Source organism: Thamnophis elegans, chromosome 13 (assembly GCF_009769535.1).
Source record: "Thamnophis elegans isolate rThaEle1 chromosome 13, rThaEle1.pri, whole genome shotgun sequence".
NCBI classification, from domain to species: domain Eukaryota; kingdom Metazoa; phylum Chordata; class Lepidosauria; order Squamata; family Colubridae; genus Thamnophis; species Thamnophis elegans.
In genome coordinates this window covers 20,458,533-20,479,599 of record NC_045553.1, presented here as the reverse complement: position 1 = coordinate 20,479,599, position 21,067 = coordinate 20,458,533, and the positions used below count along the sequence as shown (strand labels likewise).

The 21,067-nt window shown below is 44.0% G+C and overlaps 1 protein-coding gene across 11 annotated transcripts in view; it reads right to left on the bottom strand.

Moving 5' to 3' along the window:
* Positions 1-21,067, bottom strand: part of AAK1 (AP2 associated kinase 1) — a 90,964-nt gene that overhangs the window by 24,247 nt on the left and 45,650 nt on the right. For 8 of the 11 annotated variants that reach the window (XM_032229974.1, XM_032229976.1, XM_032229975.1 and 5 more), the window contains exons 14-17: positions 17,403-17,626; positions 11,200-11,357; positions 9,606-9,722; positions 7,817-7,906 (exon numbers count right to left, since the gene is read on the bottom strand). In XM_032229974.1, the coding sequence (XP_032085865.1) occupies positions 7,817-7,906; positions 9,606-9,722; positions 11,200-11,357; positions 17,403-17,626 (589 nt within the window). The remainder of the gene's footprint in view (positions 1-7,816; positions 7,907-9,605; positions 9,723-11,199; positions 11,358-17,402; positions 17,627-21,067) is intronic. The other 3 variants (XM_032229978.1, XM_032229980.1, XM_032229983.1) reach the window with 1 other exon arrangement.

Below are 21,067 nucleotides of genomic sequence, written 5' to 3'. Positions count from 1 at the left end.
TAAATCTGTTTCACAATGCTGAGCAGTGACGTGCAGTCAGGGGAGGCAGAGCCTCACCATTGTCATCATGAAAAGAAAAAAAAAGGAAAAAGGAAAAAGGCTGAGCTAGTTGCTGCCAGAGACACAGTGGATGACTCTGCTTAGTGCTTAACTGTTTAAAAAAGCCTCTAAAAAAGTGCCCTCTACAGGAGGAGGCGGGAGAACCACGTGCCTCATTTAGTCTGACTTTATGATCACTCGAGCAGAGTTAAGCAAGGGTTAAAAGCCGAAAAATTCTGTATGTAGATGAGGCACGTGGTTCTCTTGCCTCCTCCTGTAGAAGGCATTTTAGAGGCTTTTTTAAACAGTTAAGCAGAGTCATCCATTGGGGACTCTGGTAGCAACTAGCCCAGCCTGACCTCAGCAGCTCTTTCCTTTTTCCTTTTACATTTTTACATTTTCATGATGGCAGGCAAGAGCAGAGTTGAAATCCTCTGTGATTGTGAAACAGCTGGAAAAGGTATGTGGGTCGGAGGGAGGGGGAGGAATTCAAAATTAATGTAATTTGTAAGTAATTGTAAGTAATTTGTGTGTGTGCGCGTGCGTGTTTGTTTCTTCACTCAAACAAACTCTCTCTCAATTTGAGAGAGAGTTTGTTTGAGAAGAGAGGGAAGGGGATAGGAGAGGCAGGGAGGGCAGCCTGCCAGCTTTCTTTCTCTGTGTTGGGGCAGCACGCCAGCAGAGGCAGGTCTTTTACCTGCCCCTGCTGGCAGGCTGGTGCTTTCTTTCTTTTGCGGCAAAAGAAAGAAAGCGGCTTTTGCCCGCCCCGCCACTATGTCCAACATAGAGGCGTCCCGCCTCTATATCAGACATAGTGGCGGGGTGGGCAAAAGCCGCTTTCTTTTTGCCTCGCCAGCCATAAACCTCACCGCACGTCACTGGTGCTGAGTTTTGAACATCTTGAAGGCAACTACACTCATAGACATCTGCAACTTGTGTCGTGATCCCAACGAGCAGCGGTCCAAGAATAGCATAAGCTTGTTCAACTTCACTGGGTTGGCAGGACTTCACTGAATGGAAACCCACCCAAAGGACTTTCCCCGCTTAATTCTGTGTCATCCTCATAAGGCCCATCAGACTAGGCAATCAGTATCACGTACCCACTGTCTACTTTCATTGCAAAGATATAGTATTAAATTTTCAAGACTGATTGTGTTCTCCCCTCCCTCTCATCATCTTCACCTGAATTAGGGAGGGCCTCTTCTGAGATATTTTGTCAAGATATTTTCTTGACCGGGGCTCTGAAGCTCCTCTTGTTTGACCACCGCATCTTGTTAATGGTTCTTCCCCTTGACCTTCAGGGTCATTTCCTAGGCCTTCAACTTTTACATGAACTTTTACACCAATGCAGACCTTCTACCATTCTGGATGTGTAAACAGTGCTTTACAAACTGAGGCGGGAAGTTATTAACAATAAACTATGCATGGAGGAAAAGACCCCTCTAAAACTGAATGTACGGATCAGAAAGTTCATTTTCATTGTAAATTCAATTTTATCTCATTGTAAAGTTTTAGGTAGCTGATTAAATTTCCTGCCCAGGATACAAAGGGAAGTTTGCAAGAATTTGCTTTATAAAATCCTTAAAATCAAATTGGCTTTTAAAACACCTAGGTTGTTGCATTCACTGAACCCGGAACTTTAAAATATTATGCTTTTGGAATGCTGCCATTTCAATGTCATCATTTCAATTTAAAGTGGATTTCTAGAACCCCTCCCTTCTTGTTTGGCCACAGTTTGCTACGTTACACCTGCAAAATTAGATTTTTAATCAACTCTGGGGAGTCTGCACCACTGAGAAAATCTATTAGGATAGATCTCGATGCTTCCCCCTAAATCATTGGCAGGCAACATTTTGAAGTCACTTTATGCATTTTTTTTAATTAAGCCACTTAAGGTCACAGGGTCGTATTTCGAGATGCCACCAAGGGCCAATTAATCCTTTATTTCACCATATATTATTAATTTGAGGGAGGAGTGTCATCTTAACTGACTCACGTTTTGCCGGGGGGGGGGGGGGGGGAACCAAGCATAAAACCCTGACATCATATTTCAGAGGCTCCGCCAGAGGGAAAAACTCCAGTTAGCAGGAGGCAAATGCAAACCCTAAACCCTTCACCACTCATGCCTTTCATTCATCCATGCAGCAGATTTTAAAAGGCTAAAACTGGCAAGCAAAGCAAGAGGAATCACTCACAACCCTCAAGGAGAAAAGACTGTGGAAATATCTGCATATCTTCCTTAACTGGCATCTGAATAGAATAACAGAGTTGGAAGAGACCTTGGAGGTCTTCTAGTCCAACCCACTGAGACTGTGTGTGGGTGTGTGTGGGTGTGCAAGTGTGCAAAGCATGCAATCTAACACAGGTCGGCATGCAGGACAGGACAGGAAAGGAGAAAGAGGGTTCTAGGTTTTACCATTCAGAGCATCGGAGGTGCTACCAAAGGGATCGGCCAGAGGCAGGAGATCAGGGAGCAGGAGCGGAGGCTCAGGTGATTTCAGACCCTCAATCAGTTTTTCTGGTAAGGAAGCAGGAAGGAGCAAGAAAGAGGAAAGAAGCAAAAAAGAAGTGAAGCAAAAACGCAAGTCACGAAAGCTGGTTCGTCTGAAGGGAGGCTGCTCAAAAGTGGAGAGTCCTCTCAACGTCCATGCTGGCAGCGGAAGATTATGGGACTTGGGAGTCCAAAAGGCTTTGTAAGCAGAGGTCCCCAAACTTGGCAACATTAAGGTTTGTGGACTTAAACTCCCAGAATCCCCCAGCCAGCATAATTTACCATCTGGTAATCCCTCCCTCTGTAATCTCTCCACTTAAATCAGAGGTTTTCAAACTTGGCAACTTTAAGACTGGTGGACTTCAACTGTCAGAATTCCCCAGCCCATATAACTTACTCTCTTGTAATCCCTCCCTCTGCAATCTCTCCACTTAGATCATAAGTCTTCAAACTTGGCCACTGGAAGACTTGTAGACTTCATCTCCCAGAATTCTCCAGCCAGCATAATTTACTCTCTTGTAATCCCTTCCTCTACAATCTCTCCACTTAGATCAGAGGTCTCCAAACTTGGCCACAACTTTTTTAACAGTTGTCTGGAGAATTCTGGGAGATGAAGTCCACAAGTCTTCAAGTGGCCAAGTTTGGGGACCCATGGTCAATGGGATACAGTCAAAAGGACCATAGTTCTTTCCACGTCCAGCAGAGTCAAGATGCCGTCCCCTTCAGGACACAGGGCCACAGGCGCTGAGTTGTGAACGCTCCACATGATATTTCAGAGCTTCTGATTCAATAGGTTACAAAATCCTACCTGCCCCCCCCCCTCCCGACGGATGTATGCCTTCCAAAGGGATGGACGTGAATTGCAATGGAAGAAGCAGATGCAGTTACTACCGCCTTCCTCAGCTTGCTATTTTTCCTACTGGCAAGTTAAGTACAGAGGCACGCCTTGAATCTTCCATTTGTGACCTTTCTAATCCCCCCAAGCTGACAAGAAATCTTTGTCTTTTGTCCCCCTCCAGCTCAAGGGCATAATTAATTATGCAAATCAAGCTGCCTTGAAGGGCTACAATTAACTGGGTTCTGCGAAGACTCTCTGAGCAGCAGCTGCACGCAAATTTCTGCAGGCTGATTTGCTGAGGTTGTGGAAACGGAGAAAAGCAAGCTTTGAATCGACCTAAGAATCCACCTCCCCCACCCCTTAAAAAATAAAAACGGCATCAACAAGGACCTGAAGTTTTTTTTTCCCAGAATGCAAGGCTCTGGAAGATGAAATACTCCAATGCATTTGGTGCAGTTCCATTGGCTGTTTGTAGGCAGAGGATTGTTGTGTGCATCATTTGAATAAGAGGAAGAGAAAGTGAATCTCAAAGGTTCAGACAGGGGCAAAATGCTCTGAAGCCGGCTACTGGTTCGCTTGCGCGCACATGTGCACCAAACTTTTACAAAACTTTTTAAAGCATTTTTTTTTACTACCAGTTCTACCCAAATCTGTAGTTTCAAAATGCTTTAAAAAGTAAAAATAAAAGTTCCAACAATCAGCTGGGCTGCAGTCATCGGAACTTTTTAAAAAACTTTTTCAAGCATTTTTTAACTACCTGTTTGGGAGAACTGGCCCGAACTGGTTCAGACCAGAGGTGGGTTCCTACTGGTATGGTACGTTTGGCCAAATAGGTAGTAACTCCAGCAAAACCATGACCACATGGTTTTATCTTCAGTGGCAGCCATCTTGATTTTCTGTTCTGCACATGCGCAGAACAATCTTCATTGGAAAAAATGTAATTCTCCCCCCCCTTTTTTTAATGTTGTGCGCATGGGCAGACCGTTTTAAGTGCAAATGTGCATGCAAAGTTTTTCGGGTGCCTAATCAGTAGTAGTGGCGGCAGGAATCTCCCCCTGGTTCAGACCACTTCCAAAAAACTCTCTCTCCTGTCTGAAACACAGGGCTGGTAGCAAAACGGCCTTGACTAGTTCAGAGAACTGGTAATGGAAATTTTGAGTAGTTCGGAGAACCAGCAAATGCCACCTCTGGCTGGCCCCAGAATGGGGTTTGAATGGAGATTTTGCAGTATCCTTCCCCTGCCATGCCCACCAAGCAACACCACACCCACCAAGCCACGCCCACAGAACCGGTAGCAAAAAAAAAAAATGTGAATTTCACCACTGGGCCACATTTTTCAAATGTCAAAGTAATTGCAACACATCCAGAAGACACAAGCTGGGGAAGAACTGGGCCTTCTGGATCCTACTGAAATCTGAATTCCATACATTTTAGAACCTCCAGGAAATAAAATGGAAATGTTTGGTTAGGAGAGAAGGGTTAGGACTTGCAAAGCGGAGATGGGTGTCTTGAGTCTGCACTCAGGAAGAGGGGCTATGCAAGAAGAGGTGAGAAACTCCGATTGACAGCTGTGGCTTGGAATTTCCTTATCGCACTTAAGAGGTTTCTAGTAACTCAACAAACCAGAGAGTGAAGAAACCTGCTGTGTCATGATGGCATTCTATCCTAAGCCACCCATCTCTGTCCCCGCGGTCTGAGCATTGAGTTAATTTTCATATTTGGAAATAGAACAGAATATAACAGAATTGGAAGGGACCTTGGAGGTTTTCTAGCTCGACGGTCTGTTTAAGCACGAGACCCTACACCATTTCAGGCAAATGACAATCCAATCTCTTCTTTAAAATCTCCAGTGTTGGTGCAGCTACATCTCCCTGTAAGAAAGTTTCCCATTAGTTCTAAGTTGGATCTTTCTTGAGTAGCTTCCACCCATCGCTTCTTGTCCTGCCTTCAGGGACTTTGGAGAATAGATAGACCATAGGAAGAAGGCACCTTCTTGTTCAACAAGTTCCTAGAGATAATTTCACCTGTCTATCAAATATCCATGTGAACGGTTTGGTTGCTGGTATGTAAGGTCACAGGGGCCAAGGGGGAGCTGAGCGGGAAGTAGGAACACACATCCTGCCTGACTGCTTCGTCCACTTCAACCAGCCGGTCAAAGCTACAGCCAAAGTAAAGCCAAGCCACAACGTGAATGCAGACACGGACTCCCCCAGTTGCTTGTCTGCGGTGGCCTCCAATGCCTTCACCCCACACTTCAAAGCAGGAGAAGGAGGGTTGATTTGTGTTGTTAGAGAAGCATTGGACAAACTGCTTCAGCATAGGCTGTTGAAATATCACTCTCACGGCTGCCTCCCCTGTTTTATAGCTATCCCGTGATATCAAGATGCCCTCGCAAAAGGTTCCACATACATAAACATAAATGCTCAGAGGAGGGAGAGAAAGGGGAGAGAGATAGAGGGATGGAGAGAAATTGTGAGAAAAAGAAACTGGGAGAGAAAGAAATTGGAGAGAGAGAGAGAGAGAGAGGTTGGAGAGAGAGAGAGAAATTGGGGAGAAAGTGAAATTGAGAGAGATAAATTGGGAGAGAGACAGACAGAAAGAAAGAAAAAGAGAGAGAAATGGGGAGAGAGAAAAAGAGGAGAGAGGGAGGGAGGGAGGGAGGGAGGGAGGGAGGGAGGGAGAGAGAGAGAGAGAGAGAGAGAGAGAGAGAGAGAGAGAGAGAGAGAGGAGAGATGGAGGAAAGATATAGACTTTGCCAAGATGCAATTCATTCAGCAGCTGTTCAGCTATTTGCTTCACTTAGAATCAAGGTGCACCAAAACACTTAAAAACACACACTTCAAACTATTTTACTCACTCTGCAACTACAGAAGAGAAAAAAAACGACAAAGGGCAGCTTAAACCAGTAAGCACCCACTGCAGCAGAGTCCTTTTTTTTGGACATCAGCTGGAGAGGAGAAATGATCTCATCAGAATCCAGTCAAATCACATATTTGGGAGAGCTGAGATCCCCAAGGGGATGCCCTCAAATGACGTGTATATATACCCACATACACACCTCAGAATGATCAGCACCAAGGAGCAGCTGGGCTTTGCATTTGTACAAATCATGCATAATCCCACTTTGGCATATATGACTTTGCATCATTTACTTCAATTTTGCTAGTCTTGGATAGACAGAAGTGAGTCTCCCCACAGAGACACAAAATCTTTGAAAATGTTCTTCAGCCATCTAGGTGGTCTCCAAGATTTCAGGAGATGTGCCTGGTGCCCTTCAACCAACAACCAGTAGTGAGATGTCAAGGTAACCAAAATTTGCAAAAAGAGTACCAATCTCTTTTAGAATCTCTCTAAATACCTAAGCATCTACAAAAAGGTCTCTGACCCACCTTTGGACATTAACTTTTAGGCCTGGAAAAACTGTTAATGACTACACAAGTACAATCTTCTCCCCACTCCAGGCATCTTCGAGAATCATCGGAACTGCTTCTTATTTTGGTAATCCAGAACAAAAATCTCGATTTGATCAGCCCCCTGTGTGATGATGGACAACACTGAATCGAATTTACACTGGCCATGGTAGAGATGCTGATGCCCTCTAGAAGAGGGGCAAAATACCATCACCAAATTGTGGTTGTGAGGCTGAAAAAAAAACTATCCAACACCCATAGTGACAGTTTCATAATAGAGCCTATAAATGAGATTTCACTAATTTCCTGATGGCGACAAATGAAGTAAAACATTAAATTTGTAACCTGTAATTTTCTCGTTAAGATTTCAGATTTTGTACTCTCTCTTTTATATTTTACCACGTATTCCTTTTTACAGAAATCTGATGTGAATGTGCAATGCAATAAATAAAATAAATCATAGGCTGGTATTTAAATAGGCCTTGAGATTAACCTTCCATTGCCTTCCCGAAGACCTTCTGATATGATGCTCCTAAATCCTTTCCTTAAAGTTTGCCATCGTACAGGAGCTAAGAAACCTGCTTTTTCGTGACAGTCCCTGCCCTATGGAATACTCTTGCCCTTGTTGACTGGCAGGGCTCTGCACTCCTAGCTTTCCGAAAAGCAGTGAAGACTCAGCATAGCATTAGGGCGAGAGGGTGTAATATGGTATTATGTTGTTTAACCTCTGATATGGCTCTAATTGTACATGGCGAACTCAGAGTGACTATATCAATGTTTTAAATAAATAAATAAATAATAAAAATGTTATGGATAATAAAGTAGCCTGTGTTAAAATATTACAATACTATTTAAACAAGCCTAAATCTTATCAACTATGCCAAACATAGATGGAAGGTCATGCAAACAGATATATAACGAAATTGATAACATCTAGTCTCTTTTCCAAAACACTCTTACTCTTGCCCCCTTGTTGAGTGGCATCACATTTTAATGGGCATTTTGCTATGTCATCTTGTTCACATAAATCATAGTTACCTGGTGTATCTAACAGTGGAAGAGGAATGAAAGGGTCAGCAACAACCAGAAGTGGAGGGCTGGTATCCAGAATATCTTTTGTTTTTTCAACTGGAACGAAGGAAAGAATGGAAGAAGGGAAGGGAAGGGAAGGGAAAGGAAAGGGAAGGAAAGGGAAGGAAAGGAAAGAAAGGAAAGAAAATGGAGTCAAGCAAAGTAGAAGACAGCAAAGAAAAACTGGATTTGTTCAATGCCTTTCTAATATGCTTTTTCCCTGAATATCTGAAGCTATAATTTCCACCTTTATCACAGAGACAAACAAAGTAACTCAGTTCGCATCTCTACATTTTGCATCATCTAGGATTAATACAGATGTCACTAGATATTTGTCTATAGCATTTCTTTTTAAGATGTCTGGATTTTCTAGGTACACCAATGAAGCCCTGGGTTGGCCCACACAGCCAAAGAAAGCTGAACCACACAGATGGAGAATGAGGGGGCAAATGCACCTAGTATCCACGCAAAACTAAACGTTTCCTACATTGCCCCAAATAACTTCATCAAAGTGTATAATCTCAACACATCCAACACACACAAAGGAAGCAAAGGAGGAGCTGAAAGAGGCTGAGAGCACAGAGGATGCCCCACAGATGACACCCTGACCAGTCACAATAACCTTTCCTTTTTGATTGACAGCAGGATAACAAGTGCACTGGACTCAGAAGGAAGCTAGGAAGACATGGAAGAGGCACCCTTAAAATGACCAGCATCCCAGCAGTTTAGTTTTTAAAATCCAGAGTTCTGAGTGGTATAGAAGCAAAATGACACTCGGGGCTGAATCTATCCATTCAATCTCTCCAAAATCAGCTGCTACCTCCTGTGCCAACTCAAACCGGGGCACCTAACTTTGACCAGTTTTAAGATTTGTGGACTTCAGGAATTCCGGGAGTTGAAGTCCACAACTCTTAAAAGTTGCCAAGGTTGGACAACCCTGGAGCTAATGTTTCCAAAATGTTTCCCTAGTAGCCACCGTTGGAGCACTTGATGGCTGTCATGTTGCAGAATGTATGGCTAACCATATCTCACAATTCGTCTCTGGGGATTTGAAAGTTGGCCCACAGTTCACCTTTAATTTGTAACATTACATCTTGCAGTGGAGAACATTACATCACGTTTTACTTTTCTTGGTGTAGCTCAAGACAGGGAAAACTTGTGCACCTCCTAATGCCGACAAAACAATCCTCCCTTTTATTCATCATGATTAACTAGGTTGGCTTAGGCTAGTGGGAGCTGTGTAGCAATATCTGTGTAGCAATATCTGGAGAGCCACAGATTCAATATCTTTGCTATAAACCCACTGTTCCCAAGTTGACTGTCAACTCATAAAGTGCATCTAGTTGGAGAATGTGATTTATGACACAGACTGAAGGGAGGGAAGAAACAGGGGCAAAGTTCAGCCATAATTTAAATGAGGTCAGATCTGACTACAATGATGCTCCAAATAAATGACTGGATCTCTTCTTTTGAAACTTGGCTCAAGGCTCATGAATTAATTAGAGCATCTTTGACATTGGCATCTGCAGTGATGGGGCTGAAGTTCACATGATGTTCGGCGAGCATGTTGAGATAGAGCCAATGAAAGCAAAGCCAAGTCAACAGGCCTTGAAGATCTAAGACAGCTTCCTTCTCCTGCCTTCTTCTTTCATCTCATGGCTACTCACACAATTCTTAAATGTGTTCAAGACATGATTCAGCCTGACAGATCAACCCGGGATGAGTCTCCAACCTTTCTGGCTGCCCCATAACCTACCTGATATGGGTGCAAGAGGAGAAGAGCCGAAGGCGTCCAACTGCGCTGCGGAAGGTGCTGCCTGAAAACCTGGGATCAGGTTCTCCGTTGAACTGTCAAGCTTCTCAGGAGGTTTACCTGGAATTCAAAAGACCCGGTCATTCAATGTTGCGTGTGTTACTCACCACTTGGTGGGGGGATATAACTTCATGGAGATCAGGGAGGGGGAGAACAGGACAACCCGCAGGAATTCTGCGCGAGAGTTCCAGCGAGGAAAGGTGGAGCAAAGGAGAGAGGAAGAGCCAAGGAAGGGCAGTGTCAGGCCTGCAGTCATCTTTTCTTGTGTGTCTTTGGCCTGGCATACGTTCTATTACTTTCTATTGTGGGAAAATGGGAGGGGGGATTGTATGCAGTTAGATGCAATGTAGCCATAACAACATTCTTTCCAAAAAGCCAAGGTCATCCTTTGTCTCTGCACCTCTGCACCTGGCTGGAACTGGGTGGGTGGAATCTGTCTTCGTGTCAGTGGGAGGTTGGACCATGGGATGGACTTGTGGGTGTAGGGGCAAGTTCTTGAAGTTCTTGGGGAAAACTGGAAAGCTTTCAGATTCATATTTTCCCAGATGTGCCAACATGGCTCTCTTAATAAATTGGAACTTTGACTAACACTTTGCCTTGGACTCTGATTTAATCTTTCCTGCTATTTGGAACCCTGACAGGCAGTCAATGTTATAAGCTTCTGCCAATTTCTAATTGCTTGTATGCCAGGGGTGTCAAACTCAAGGCCCATGGACCGGATCCGGTCTGCAGGGTGCTTGGATCTGGCCCACCTGGGAAACTGCGAAGGACCGCCCCACGGTGCCTCTGCCAGTGAAAATGGTGCTCCAGTTTTGCTGGCTGAGGGTTGCATGAGGCTGTCGCAGCCAAAAACAGAACTCGCGAGCCCATTTTCGCTGGCAGAGCGGTTGGACCCCACAGGGGCCAGCATGAGTGATATTGAGCTGGCCCTGACCACCCTGGCCATACCTCCCCCCCCCCCGAAGAAAAACACAACCCTGATGCGGCCCTCCATGAAACTGATTTTGACACCCGTTGTGTTCCATGGGAGGAGGACCTCCTGCTGAACCAGATGAAGAAGTTTTAGGGCATCCATAAGGAATAAAGGCTCATGTGCCTTTGCTCCTCCTTTATGTCTTATGGGAGGGGCCAGTCACCTCCAAGCCTTACTCCTGAGTCGTCCCTTTTGTCTTAACTGTTCTTGCCTTCTGGCAGCTCAGCGCATGCGCGCACTGGGAACAGGCTCCCCTGTTCCTCTGCCTCGCTGATGTCCGACTCTGGAGGCTCTGGAGGCAGCACATAACTCCCAGATGGCCCTGGCCCCCTCTCTGCCTCTGATGCAGAGCCCTCGTCCAAGCCTTCCCCAGCCTCCAGGACTGGCCCATGTTCCACCCCAACCTCCTCACTGTCTGACTCTGCTACCAGCTCCGCAGGCCGCCCGCAGACCACAACAGTCAGCTTGTCCATTTTGAACTAAAAGCCACTAAAATGCCTTGTTTCACATGTCATCTTTCAATAGCCCACTTTGATCCAGCTCCTGCACCAACCCCAAACTAACCATCGCTTAGTTTTGCAAAATCCTTATTCAGCAGCTCCTCTGCCGTCAGCTTGGAGAAGTTGTCATCATCAAAAGGGTTCCAAGTAGAGACGTCTGGTGGGTTGTAGACATTTTGCTGAGAAGTCCTTGGAGACCCTGAAGGGGTAGTTGAGGCAGACCTAGAGAGAGACCCGGCCCAAGAAGTCGAGAGTTAGGATGTCTACTTCAATGGTTGGCTGTTCACTAAAGCCACTAAGAGCCACAGACAAAACTAGGCATGTAGGATCACGGAAGCCCTGTCGAGGCTACATACCCTAAAAGAAATGTTAGAATGTGCAGAGATGGATAGGCTAACAATGGAAATAAAAGAAAAGAGGAGAAACAGAATACTATTTGATTTCGGACACATGGTATAATTGGTTGGAATAGAAGTAAAGATCAAGAAGATTAAAATAAATTAAGAGGTGACAAAAATTATATATATAGATGGTCTCTGGTGACGAGCCGATAGACAGAGAATGGAAACAGTAGGCTTCCTCCCATATTTGGGCATACCAGGGGTTGTGACACTAATTACATTCCTATTTCCCTGGCTCAGCTGATAAAAGAAGGAGAACCTTGTGGCTTAGTGGTTAACACATCTGCCTAATATGTAATACAGCCCAGGTTCGAATCCCAGTAAGGATATGGCTGGCTGATGAGAGCTAAATAGCTTGAAATAGATCTATACTAGTCTCCCTTTATTTATTTATCAGTACAAATACAACACACACCAACACACATACACACACACACACATAAATATATATATATAATAGTATACTGTATAAAATAGATATTCACATAAAAGAAAAGGAAAAATAATGAAAAAGACTATATACCCTAAGCCACTCAAACCACCAAATGGCAAATAAATTTGATAAATAAAGTAGAAAATATAAACACAAATTGCCTGCAGTGGTCTAGAGGTATATTTGGAAATCCAGGAACAGAAATTAAGCTGACTTCTGTATTTCCAGTGACGTCAGACGCATCTTCTTAACTTGGGACATAAGCAAAGAGAGCACTAAGTTTTCCCAGCTCAGAACAAAAAAACCTGTTATAACTGTAGACGTTTGAATACTTCGGCTTAGGTTAGACCAGGGGTGTCCAAACTTGGGAACTTTGACTTGTGGATTTCAACTCCCAGAATTAAAGTTCCCAAGTTAGGACACCCCTGGGTTAGACAAACCATGAAAAGAGTATTCTGAAGAAAGGGAGACATAAAGATTTCTGGGTATTTTGTGGAGTGGGAGGAGCCAACGTCGCAATGATACATTGTTGGATTCGGCTGTCCGAATCCACCGATGACACTTTTGCCCCTGGACGGGGCAAACCGTCCTGAAGAGATGGTGACTGGGAAGACAAGACTTTGCTGGTTGCAGGGATATCGCAAAGTCCCTGACCCAAGGGGAGTGCTTCCAACCTGCGGCAAACAGGCAGCCCCCTCCCCCCAGCTAACATAGTTGGAGATGGCTCCACGGAAGAGAGAATGAAACGAAAGTGTTTCTACTGGTGAGGTTCTTTTTTCTTTTCTTTTAGAAGATTGCTCTAAGACACTCTTTTCTTAAGCTTAATTAGTCCATTAAGCAAGAACAAAGCGGCGTACTTAATCCCCATCAGACTGCCTTAGAAAGTTTTTTGCTCTTGCTTGTAATCTTTTGTGGATTGAGTAACTGCAACGCTCCTATTTTTTCCGCTTGAGGTGAAGGGATCTCTTTTTTCCTTATTTTCCCTTACTACTTTAATTTTTTTGGTTTAAATTAAAACTCTTTCTACTTCAATAAATTTCTTCCTCTACTTGTTGCAATATTATACTGGGGATACTTAAGGAAAGAGATTTTAAAAGAAACAAATCTGCCACTTGAAAGCCCAAATCTGAAGCTCTTTTTCTCTTGCTGCTGCAACAGTGTTTTCTTTGTTCACTCTTATTTGACTATATTGACTGCGACTACGCAACAACAAATAGTGGTGTGTGGAAAATACTTTGACAAGAATTGGAAAAGGAAAGAAAAACTTCAGAACCCTTTTTCTTTGAAAACCATAAAAGAACATTCGTCTAAAATAAAAATAGATATATTCTTCAAAATCTGTGATAGGCTAGAGTGGCAGATTGTACCAAATTCCTCTTCTCTTCCTGCTCTTTCCCTATATTATTCCTTATTTTTAAAAATGGAGCAATACTCAGATGAAGAAAACTTGTTAATTCAAAACATTTTGGCTGGACTTCAAAACATCTCAGAAGGATTTGAGAGATTCCAGAAGAAATGGGACAGACTATGGGATATTACAGAAAAAGATGATGGGGTTATAGCCCCAGAAATTAAGGAAGTGAATGGAAATACAGAAAACAAAGATAAGAACTTAGATGAACATAAATGGAGTAAACGTGAGTGAAAGTGGAAAGAAGGGAAGCTGGAAAAGTGACTTTGATAATTTGGTGTTCCACCCCAAACTTCAAGATGTAGGAGAAAAAGAAAGAGCAAAAAAGATGGAGGTAATAAGACAAATCTATTCAGAAACAAACCAGGCAACTAAAGTTAAGCTTACATTAATAACAACTCAAGGGCAACAAAACTACGTGAGAGATCGTATAAGCTTCAATGTGCGGAGAGAAGTTTTAAACCCTGGAAAGGTTTTGGACATAGAATTGGCACAACAACTGGCGAGAGATGAAAGGCTATTTTGTTACTGGAAAGATACTGGTTAATAATGCCAATTGATGGGAAAAAGCTAGTTAATTCTTGACTGATTATTAAGTAGAGATTATAGTACCTTTTAGACTGTTTTAAATTACCACTGAATGTTTATACATTAACATAAATTTACTATGATACTAACAGAGAAATAATAACATTGTTAGGATAAATAACCAGACCATAGAAATACTAGTATACTTTCTGGGTGATTGTCAAATAGAAATGTTAATATTTCTTAGATTGTCTTAGATGTCTAATGTTTATTTTCTTAGCGCGTAATTAACTAATTTGGGATTGAGGGAAAAGTCCTATAAATCTTATTAATAAATCATTGTTTAAAGATGGTTATAAAGTTATAATATTATTATGTGGGCCTGGAGAGGAGAGGTGAGATAATTAGTAAATAACCTTTAGTTAACTACAATAATAACAATGAAATGTTAATGGACAATATTTAATGATACATAGAGGTGTGTTACGGGGGGGGGGGAATGCTCAGATATCCTACTTAACTGAATTAACCTTAGAACATGTCATAAAGGTGTTATAGTATTGGAGAGTTATTGAAATTGCAAATGAACGCCAGTAGGTGGTTGTGTCTTCTAATATAAATGATTCTAGATTAAAAACATGTTTAAACAATGGTAACCAAATGAGAATTATGGTACAGAGATAATAAAATATATAACTTTTCCTTCTTGATTTAAAATGTACAACATGATTTGAATGAAGTATATGTAAGGACTGTGGAAGAAACACACGGAATATATTTGTAACCAATTGATACGCTTTCAACAAGATGTAATGAAAGATGATTTTTTTTCTTATTTTTCTTTCTATTTAACTAAAACAATAAAAAAATTTCTCAAAAAAAAGATTTCTGGGTATTTTCACTGGCATAAGAAGGTCCATTGGTGCAGTGGTCACCAACTGGTAGTCCGTGGACAATTGGTGGTCTACGAGAAAATTTTGCTGGTCCGTGGAAAAATCTCTGCCTTTTTTATATTGCACTAAATCAGGAATCTTCAAACTATGGCCCCTGGCTCGAATACAGCCTGCCGAAGCAATTACTCCCACTCGCTGACAGCATGGGGTCCTTCAGGCACTTAGCTTGGCTGCCTGTTCTGTAGCGCCAGACCTTCCCTCCCTCCCTCTCGGGAGTCCAGGCGCTTCAGTGAGCGGTGCGCAAAACTTTGACCGGGTTCCTCGGAAGATAAGAGTTTGCAGGGGGTCGATCTAGCACCCGGGCTGGCTACCAGAGAAACATTCATTCTTGGCCATATTGAGATTCCTAACTGCAATGGACAACAAACCGAGGGTTGACCCCGAGGGCACTTCTCTCCGCTAACAGATGGCCAAGCTAAGTGCCTGAAGGACCCCCATCTCGTCACTAATTCATATTAGTGGTCCAGGGGATTGAAAATTATGAATGTAATGGTCCCTGATGTCCAGAAGGTTGGTGAGCCCTGCATTGGTGGTAACATCAGGGCAATTCCTTCAACTAATTTTCAGATAATCAGATTCTCATAAAAACGTGGTTGCCTGGTGAAGTCTTAAGAGCTCCCTCCCTCCCTCCTACACTCAACAGGAGGAAGACTTAATTGCCCTGCAATAAAAAAAGGCGGCTTTGACCCAAAGCAAGGTGGAGAAACAGGTTTCACGCATCCACACTTGCTTGGAGCAATCCATCTTTCTCCGGGATTATTTTTGGCAAAGTGGAAGACAGATTCATCTTCCTCCTCTTTGCTCTCTAATGAGCTCACGATAAAGTAGATCATGGCTTCCCCACCCCCACCCCGCCGCTTCCTTTTATTTATTTTTTTTACAACAGCCCTGTGAGATACTTTAATTCAAGAAATGGAGACTGACACAAAAGGTCCCCGTGACTTTTACAGCTAAATTTGTAGAGGTGTGAACCCTGGGTGCTCTGTTGGAACAGCCCTGGGCTGGGCATCGTTTTGTTAACTGCCCTGTTCCAGCCTTGGACTGGGCATTGTTTCTGCTCCCTGGTGGCTGGACTCTAATGCTGCTATTTGAACGTGGTATATGCAGTGCCATGCAGTGAGCAATATGCAGATCAGTACGCTGGGGAAACAAAACAACCACTTCATAAACGCATGGTGCAACAAAGGAGAACAAACTCATCAGGACAAGATTCAGCTCTCCATCTGCATTTAAAAGACACAGGCCACTCTTTGGAAGACAGCAAAGTCCACGTTCTGGACAGAGAGGACTGCTGATTTTAAAGAGGGGTGAAAGAGGCCATGTATGTCCAAATTGAACAGCCCTCTCTCTCAACAGAGGGGGAAGGATATGACATCATCTATCTCCAGTCTACAACACAGTCCATTCAAGAGAAAGGTCTTCAAAGAAAAACCAGAAAGTCCAGTTGCCTCTTGAAAAAGCAACTTTGAGACAACCAGGACCTGGAGGATGGAGAATCTCCATAGATATCTGGAAGCTGCCTGCAGTCCTTGGGAATGCAGCAACATAAAAGCCAAGAAACGTTGAATGGAATTCCACAGCCATATGTACTTAGAGCCCCCTTCATGGATTAGGGCCCCATCAACATTAAGAAAACTAAGGTCATGGCATCTGGCCCTCTCAATTCCTGGCAAATAGATGGGGAAGAAATGGAGGGAGTGACATATTTTATTTTCCTGGGCTCCAAGATCGCCGCAGATGGGGAGTGCAGCCAAGAAATTAAAAGACACTTGTTCCAGGGTGAAAAGCTACGGCAAATCTAGACAGCCTACTAAAAAGCAGAGCCATCACCCTGCCAACAAAAGTGCGTATAGTCAAGACTATGGTTTTCCCAATTGCAATGGATGGCTGTGAAGGTTGGACCATAAGGAAGGCTGAGCACCAAAGAATGGAGGCCTTTGAACTCTGGTGCTGGAGAAGACTCCTGCGAGTCCCTTGGACTGCAAGGCCATCCAACCAGTCAGTCCTAGAGGAGATCCACCCTGACTGCTCTTTAGAAGGCCAGATCCTGAAAAGGAAACTCAAAGACTTTGGCCACCTGATGACAAGGAAAGACTCCCTGGAGAAGAGCCTAATGCTGGGAATGATGGAGGGCAAAAGAAGGGGACAGCAGAGAATGAGGAGGCTGGATGGAGTCCCTGAAGCAGTCGATGTGAGTTTCAATGGACTCCAGAAGATGGTAGAGGACAGGAAGACCTGGAGGAACGTTGTCTATGGGGTCGCAATGGGTCAGACACGATTTCACAACTAACAAGAACAACATGGACTTAGGGAAGCTGCAGGGCAACAAGGATAACAACTTGAAGATAGCTGGAAAAGGATGGCAAGATGACTCCTTCTGAAGGGAATTTCAGAGAATCTGGACTGGGTCAACTGCTGTCATTTCCTTTGTTCTCCCCTGGATTTAGGTCTATTATAAAGTCCTCAAACTTCCCATTAAATTCAGGGTCCTCCAACTCACCTGTGCTGCCCAAGAGGAACAGATGATGGCCCCAGACTTACTTGGACTTATTGAGGCTGGCTTCTGCAGCTGCTGCCTGTAGCAGTTGTGTTGATTTACTGGCTGGGACCCCAAAGACGGTGCTGTGGGTCACATCGCTTAGAATCCGCCGGTGGCCACCTCGCTGAGTCTTGGGGGACGATGGTGGTGTGAGAGACCCCACCTTCTGTCCCTGGATAGCTGATGGAGGAGTGGTTGACATCTTTTGTTGTCTTGGAGGTGCTTGCTTTTAGGAAAACAAAACAGGGAAACAGGGATAAGAAAAAGGAAGAGAAAGAAAGAAAAAAAGGAAGAAAGAAAGAGAGAGAAAGAAAGAGAGAGAAAGAGAAAAAGAGAGAAAGAGAGAGAGAAAGAGAGAAGGAAGGAAGGAGGTATGGCAGCTATTCAGAAGCTTCTGTAGTAGACAATCCTTTATGAACACATCAAACAATTTAACAGAAATGAAAATGCAACGAAGCAGGATTGCATCACAGAGCATCAGATTATTACCATGTGTATGATTGGTTATTCCATAATCTCCTGCAAGGAAAATATAAATCTTTTGTTCTGGGTGTGTAGAGGCACACACACACATGCTTAACAATAGCAATAGCCCTTAGACTTATATACCGTTTTACAGTCCTTTACAGCCCTCTGTAAGCAGTTTATAGTGTCAGTCTTTTGGCCCCAACAATCTGGGTCTTCATTTTACCGACCTCAAAAGGATGGAAGGCTGAGTCAACCTTGAGCCTAGTGAGATTCGAACTGCCAAATTGCAGGCAGCCAGCAGTCAGCAGAAGTAGCCTGCAGTACTGCATTCTAACCACTGTGCCACCGTGGCTCAGAGAGCTATTCACACAGAATTTCCCTCCCTGTATATATGGAAGGCGACGGAGGTCAAAACGCACCATAATACCTAAATAAGATTAACCTAATTTCTATCAATTTCCAAATGAGGGACCCCTTCAAAGGATGTGGAAGGAAGCACCCAAACTCTTCGAAAACAGGAAACCCAGAAGATTCCCCCATCCCAGAACTGTTGTAAGTCTATTTTCTTGCCTCTTTTCTAACCACAGCACAAGTCCTAACCTGACCTACCAGGTTTTCATTTCTTTTGGAACCCACCTGTGTCATTTCCCACCCAGCCTCAGCTAAATTTTCACAGGTAACTTATGATGCTGTTCAGATAGTCAAGAGATGGAGGAAGCAGCTGAATTATTTGCTGATTTATGACAAACACTTGTATGCTGGCCCATTACGTCCTGCCTTCCTTAAGAAGCAAAGCCAAATTGGGTTTTGAGGGAGAATCAGTCTCCTTCCCTCCCTCCCCCCTCTCCCTCTCCCTCTCTCTGTCTCTCCCTCTCTCTTTCTGTGTCTCAATCTCTGTTGGTCTCTCTCTCTCTCTCTTTCTGTCTCTCTTGCTCGCTTTCTATCTCTCTGTCTCTCTCTCTTTGTCTCTGTCTGTCTGTCTGTCTCTTTGTGTCCCAGTCTCTGTCAGTCACTCTCTCTCTCTTTCTATCTCTGTCGGTCTGTCTCTCTTTCTGTCTCTCTATGTCTGTCTCTTTCTATTTCTGCCTCTCTTTCTGTCTGTCTCTCTTTCTGTGTCTGTCTCTGTCTGTCTCTCTTTCTATCTGTCTCTCTCTCTGTGTCTCTTTCGCTCTCTGCCTCTGTCTCTCCCTTTCTATCTCTCTCATTTTATCGCTCTCTTTCTCTACCCCTCCCCCCTTAAATTGTTAGTATGAGCACTGTGTCCTTTTGCCCTGATGCCCATGGAATTAATAAAAGTGATGACCGAAGAAATCTCTTCATTCAGGCACTTTTTACTTCCGTTAGCAAGAATATTTGGGGGTGGGGAGCAGGGAGGGGCTTTTCTCCCAGACCAGCTCTTGAAACCAGATGGCTTCAGCAACTCAGAGCAACGGGGAAAATTGTGCGCAAAGACCTCCAGCTCTGGGCTGGAACCCACTTCCCTGCCGTTTATTTGAACGCACGCAAGAGCCTGGATTTCAAAAAGAAACAAATGGGAATGATTACAGTGCAATATAATTAAGAGTCAGTCTGTAAGGGGGGGAGGGAGGGGGAGGTGCAGGGAGGATGAAATTGACTTGCCAGCATCTGCAGGGATGGGAGGAGAGACTCCTGGCAAGGCTCCAGCCTTTTATTCGGAGGCAGCTGCTTCTCTTGATGCAGGAAAAGCCCCAGTTTTCGTTAACCAAAGAGCACTTGATAAGCGCATACATTTTAAGCATTAAATGGAAATTCTGTTAGGATGGATGGGAGAGCTCTGGAAGTAAGAAACTATGGGGCTTCAGCACAGCTAACCCTAAAAGTATATAACACACACCCAATCCCATGAGCCTTTCCAGGTTGCCCTTTAGTCCCTCTAAGGCAGAGGTCTTCGAACTTGGTCACTTTAAGACCTGTGGACTTCAACTCCTAGAATTCTCCAGCCAGCATAATTTACCCTCTTGTAATCCCTTCTTCTGCAATCTCTCCACTTAGATCAGAGGTCTTCAAACTTGGCAACTTTAAGACCTGTGGACTTCAACTCCCAGAATTCCCCAGCCAGCATAACTTACTCTCTTGTCATCCCTTCTTCTGCAATCTCCCCACTTAGATCAGAGGTCTACAAACTTGGCAACTTTAAGACCTGTGGACTTCAACTCCCAGAATTCCCCAGCCAACATAACTTATTCTCTTGTAATCCCTTCCTCTGCAATCTCTTCACTTAGATCAGAGGTCTTCAAACTTGGCCCCTTTAAGACTTGTGGACATCAACTCCCAGAATCCTCCAGCCAGCATAACTTACTGTTTGGGGACCCCTGCTCTAAGAATTCCAGGTAACAACCTTGAAAATCTTGCTTCTATTCACAGAAGGTTCTGGGTGTTGGCAATCAACCGGTGAGCCGGGGGAAGGAGTCAAACAGGGAAGTAGTCTAGTATCTGTACGTGGTTGCAAGAGGTGATGTCTGACCCTTCTTGGATGCCATTGAGCCTCATCTAGTCTAAGCCAGGTGCTAACCATTAGTCTGATATCCCCGTGTGTAGGCTTGGGCAATAGAACAGCGAACTGAACTCTTCACGTATGGATCTGGTTATTGGCTTCTGCAAAAGACACCTCTTGCCTATAGTCAAGCTGCTACTAGTAGTAGAGTGAGCAGATGAGAAGAGCTGTGGGCCATTTATCTTTTGCATGCTAATTGTCCAGCCTGCAGCTCTCCACAGACCTCCCTTGCCTCAATTTTTCAGAGAATAGAAAGGATCCCTCACTGAAATGCTTTCTCCAGCCTTCATGTCTTCTGAGGGCTGAGATATCATTTCTGGTCTGTCTAGGCTGTGTCTCTTCCTCTAGTCCCTCAAGGTTCTTTTCACAGTCCATTGGGTAAAGGCAGGCAAGGCAGGCAAGGGAGCCCACCCCCATTTTTCACTGTTCAGAGGGGACACCAGTTGCAGGAAAAGGGACCCGAGGAATCCATGTGGTGCTGGGACCTCAAGTCAGCCACCTCTGAGCTACATGGACCCCTTGTGATTTGCAAAGAAGAGAATCTGGGGAGAAAACCAAGGACTTCACATCCAATTCCAATTGAAGGGATGATTGGCCGCATCTCAAGGACTTCTCCTTGGACTGAAACACACCACTCTCCATTTCAGTGGTGACATTTAATTTTTTTCTCTTATCGGTTTGGTG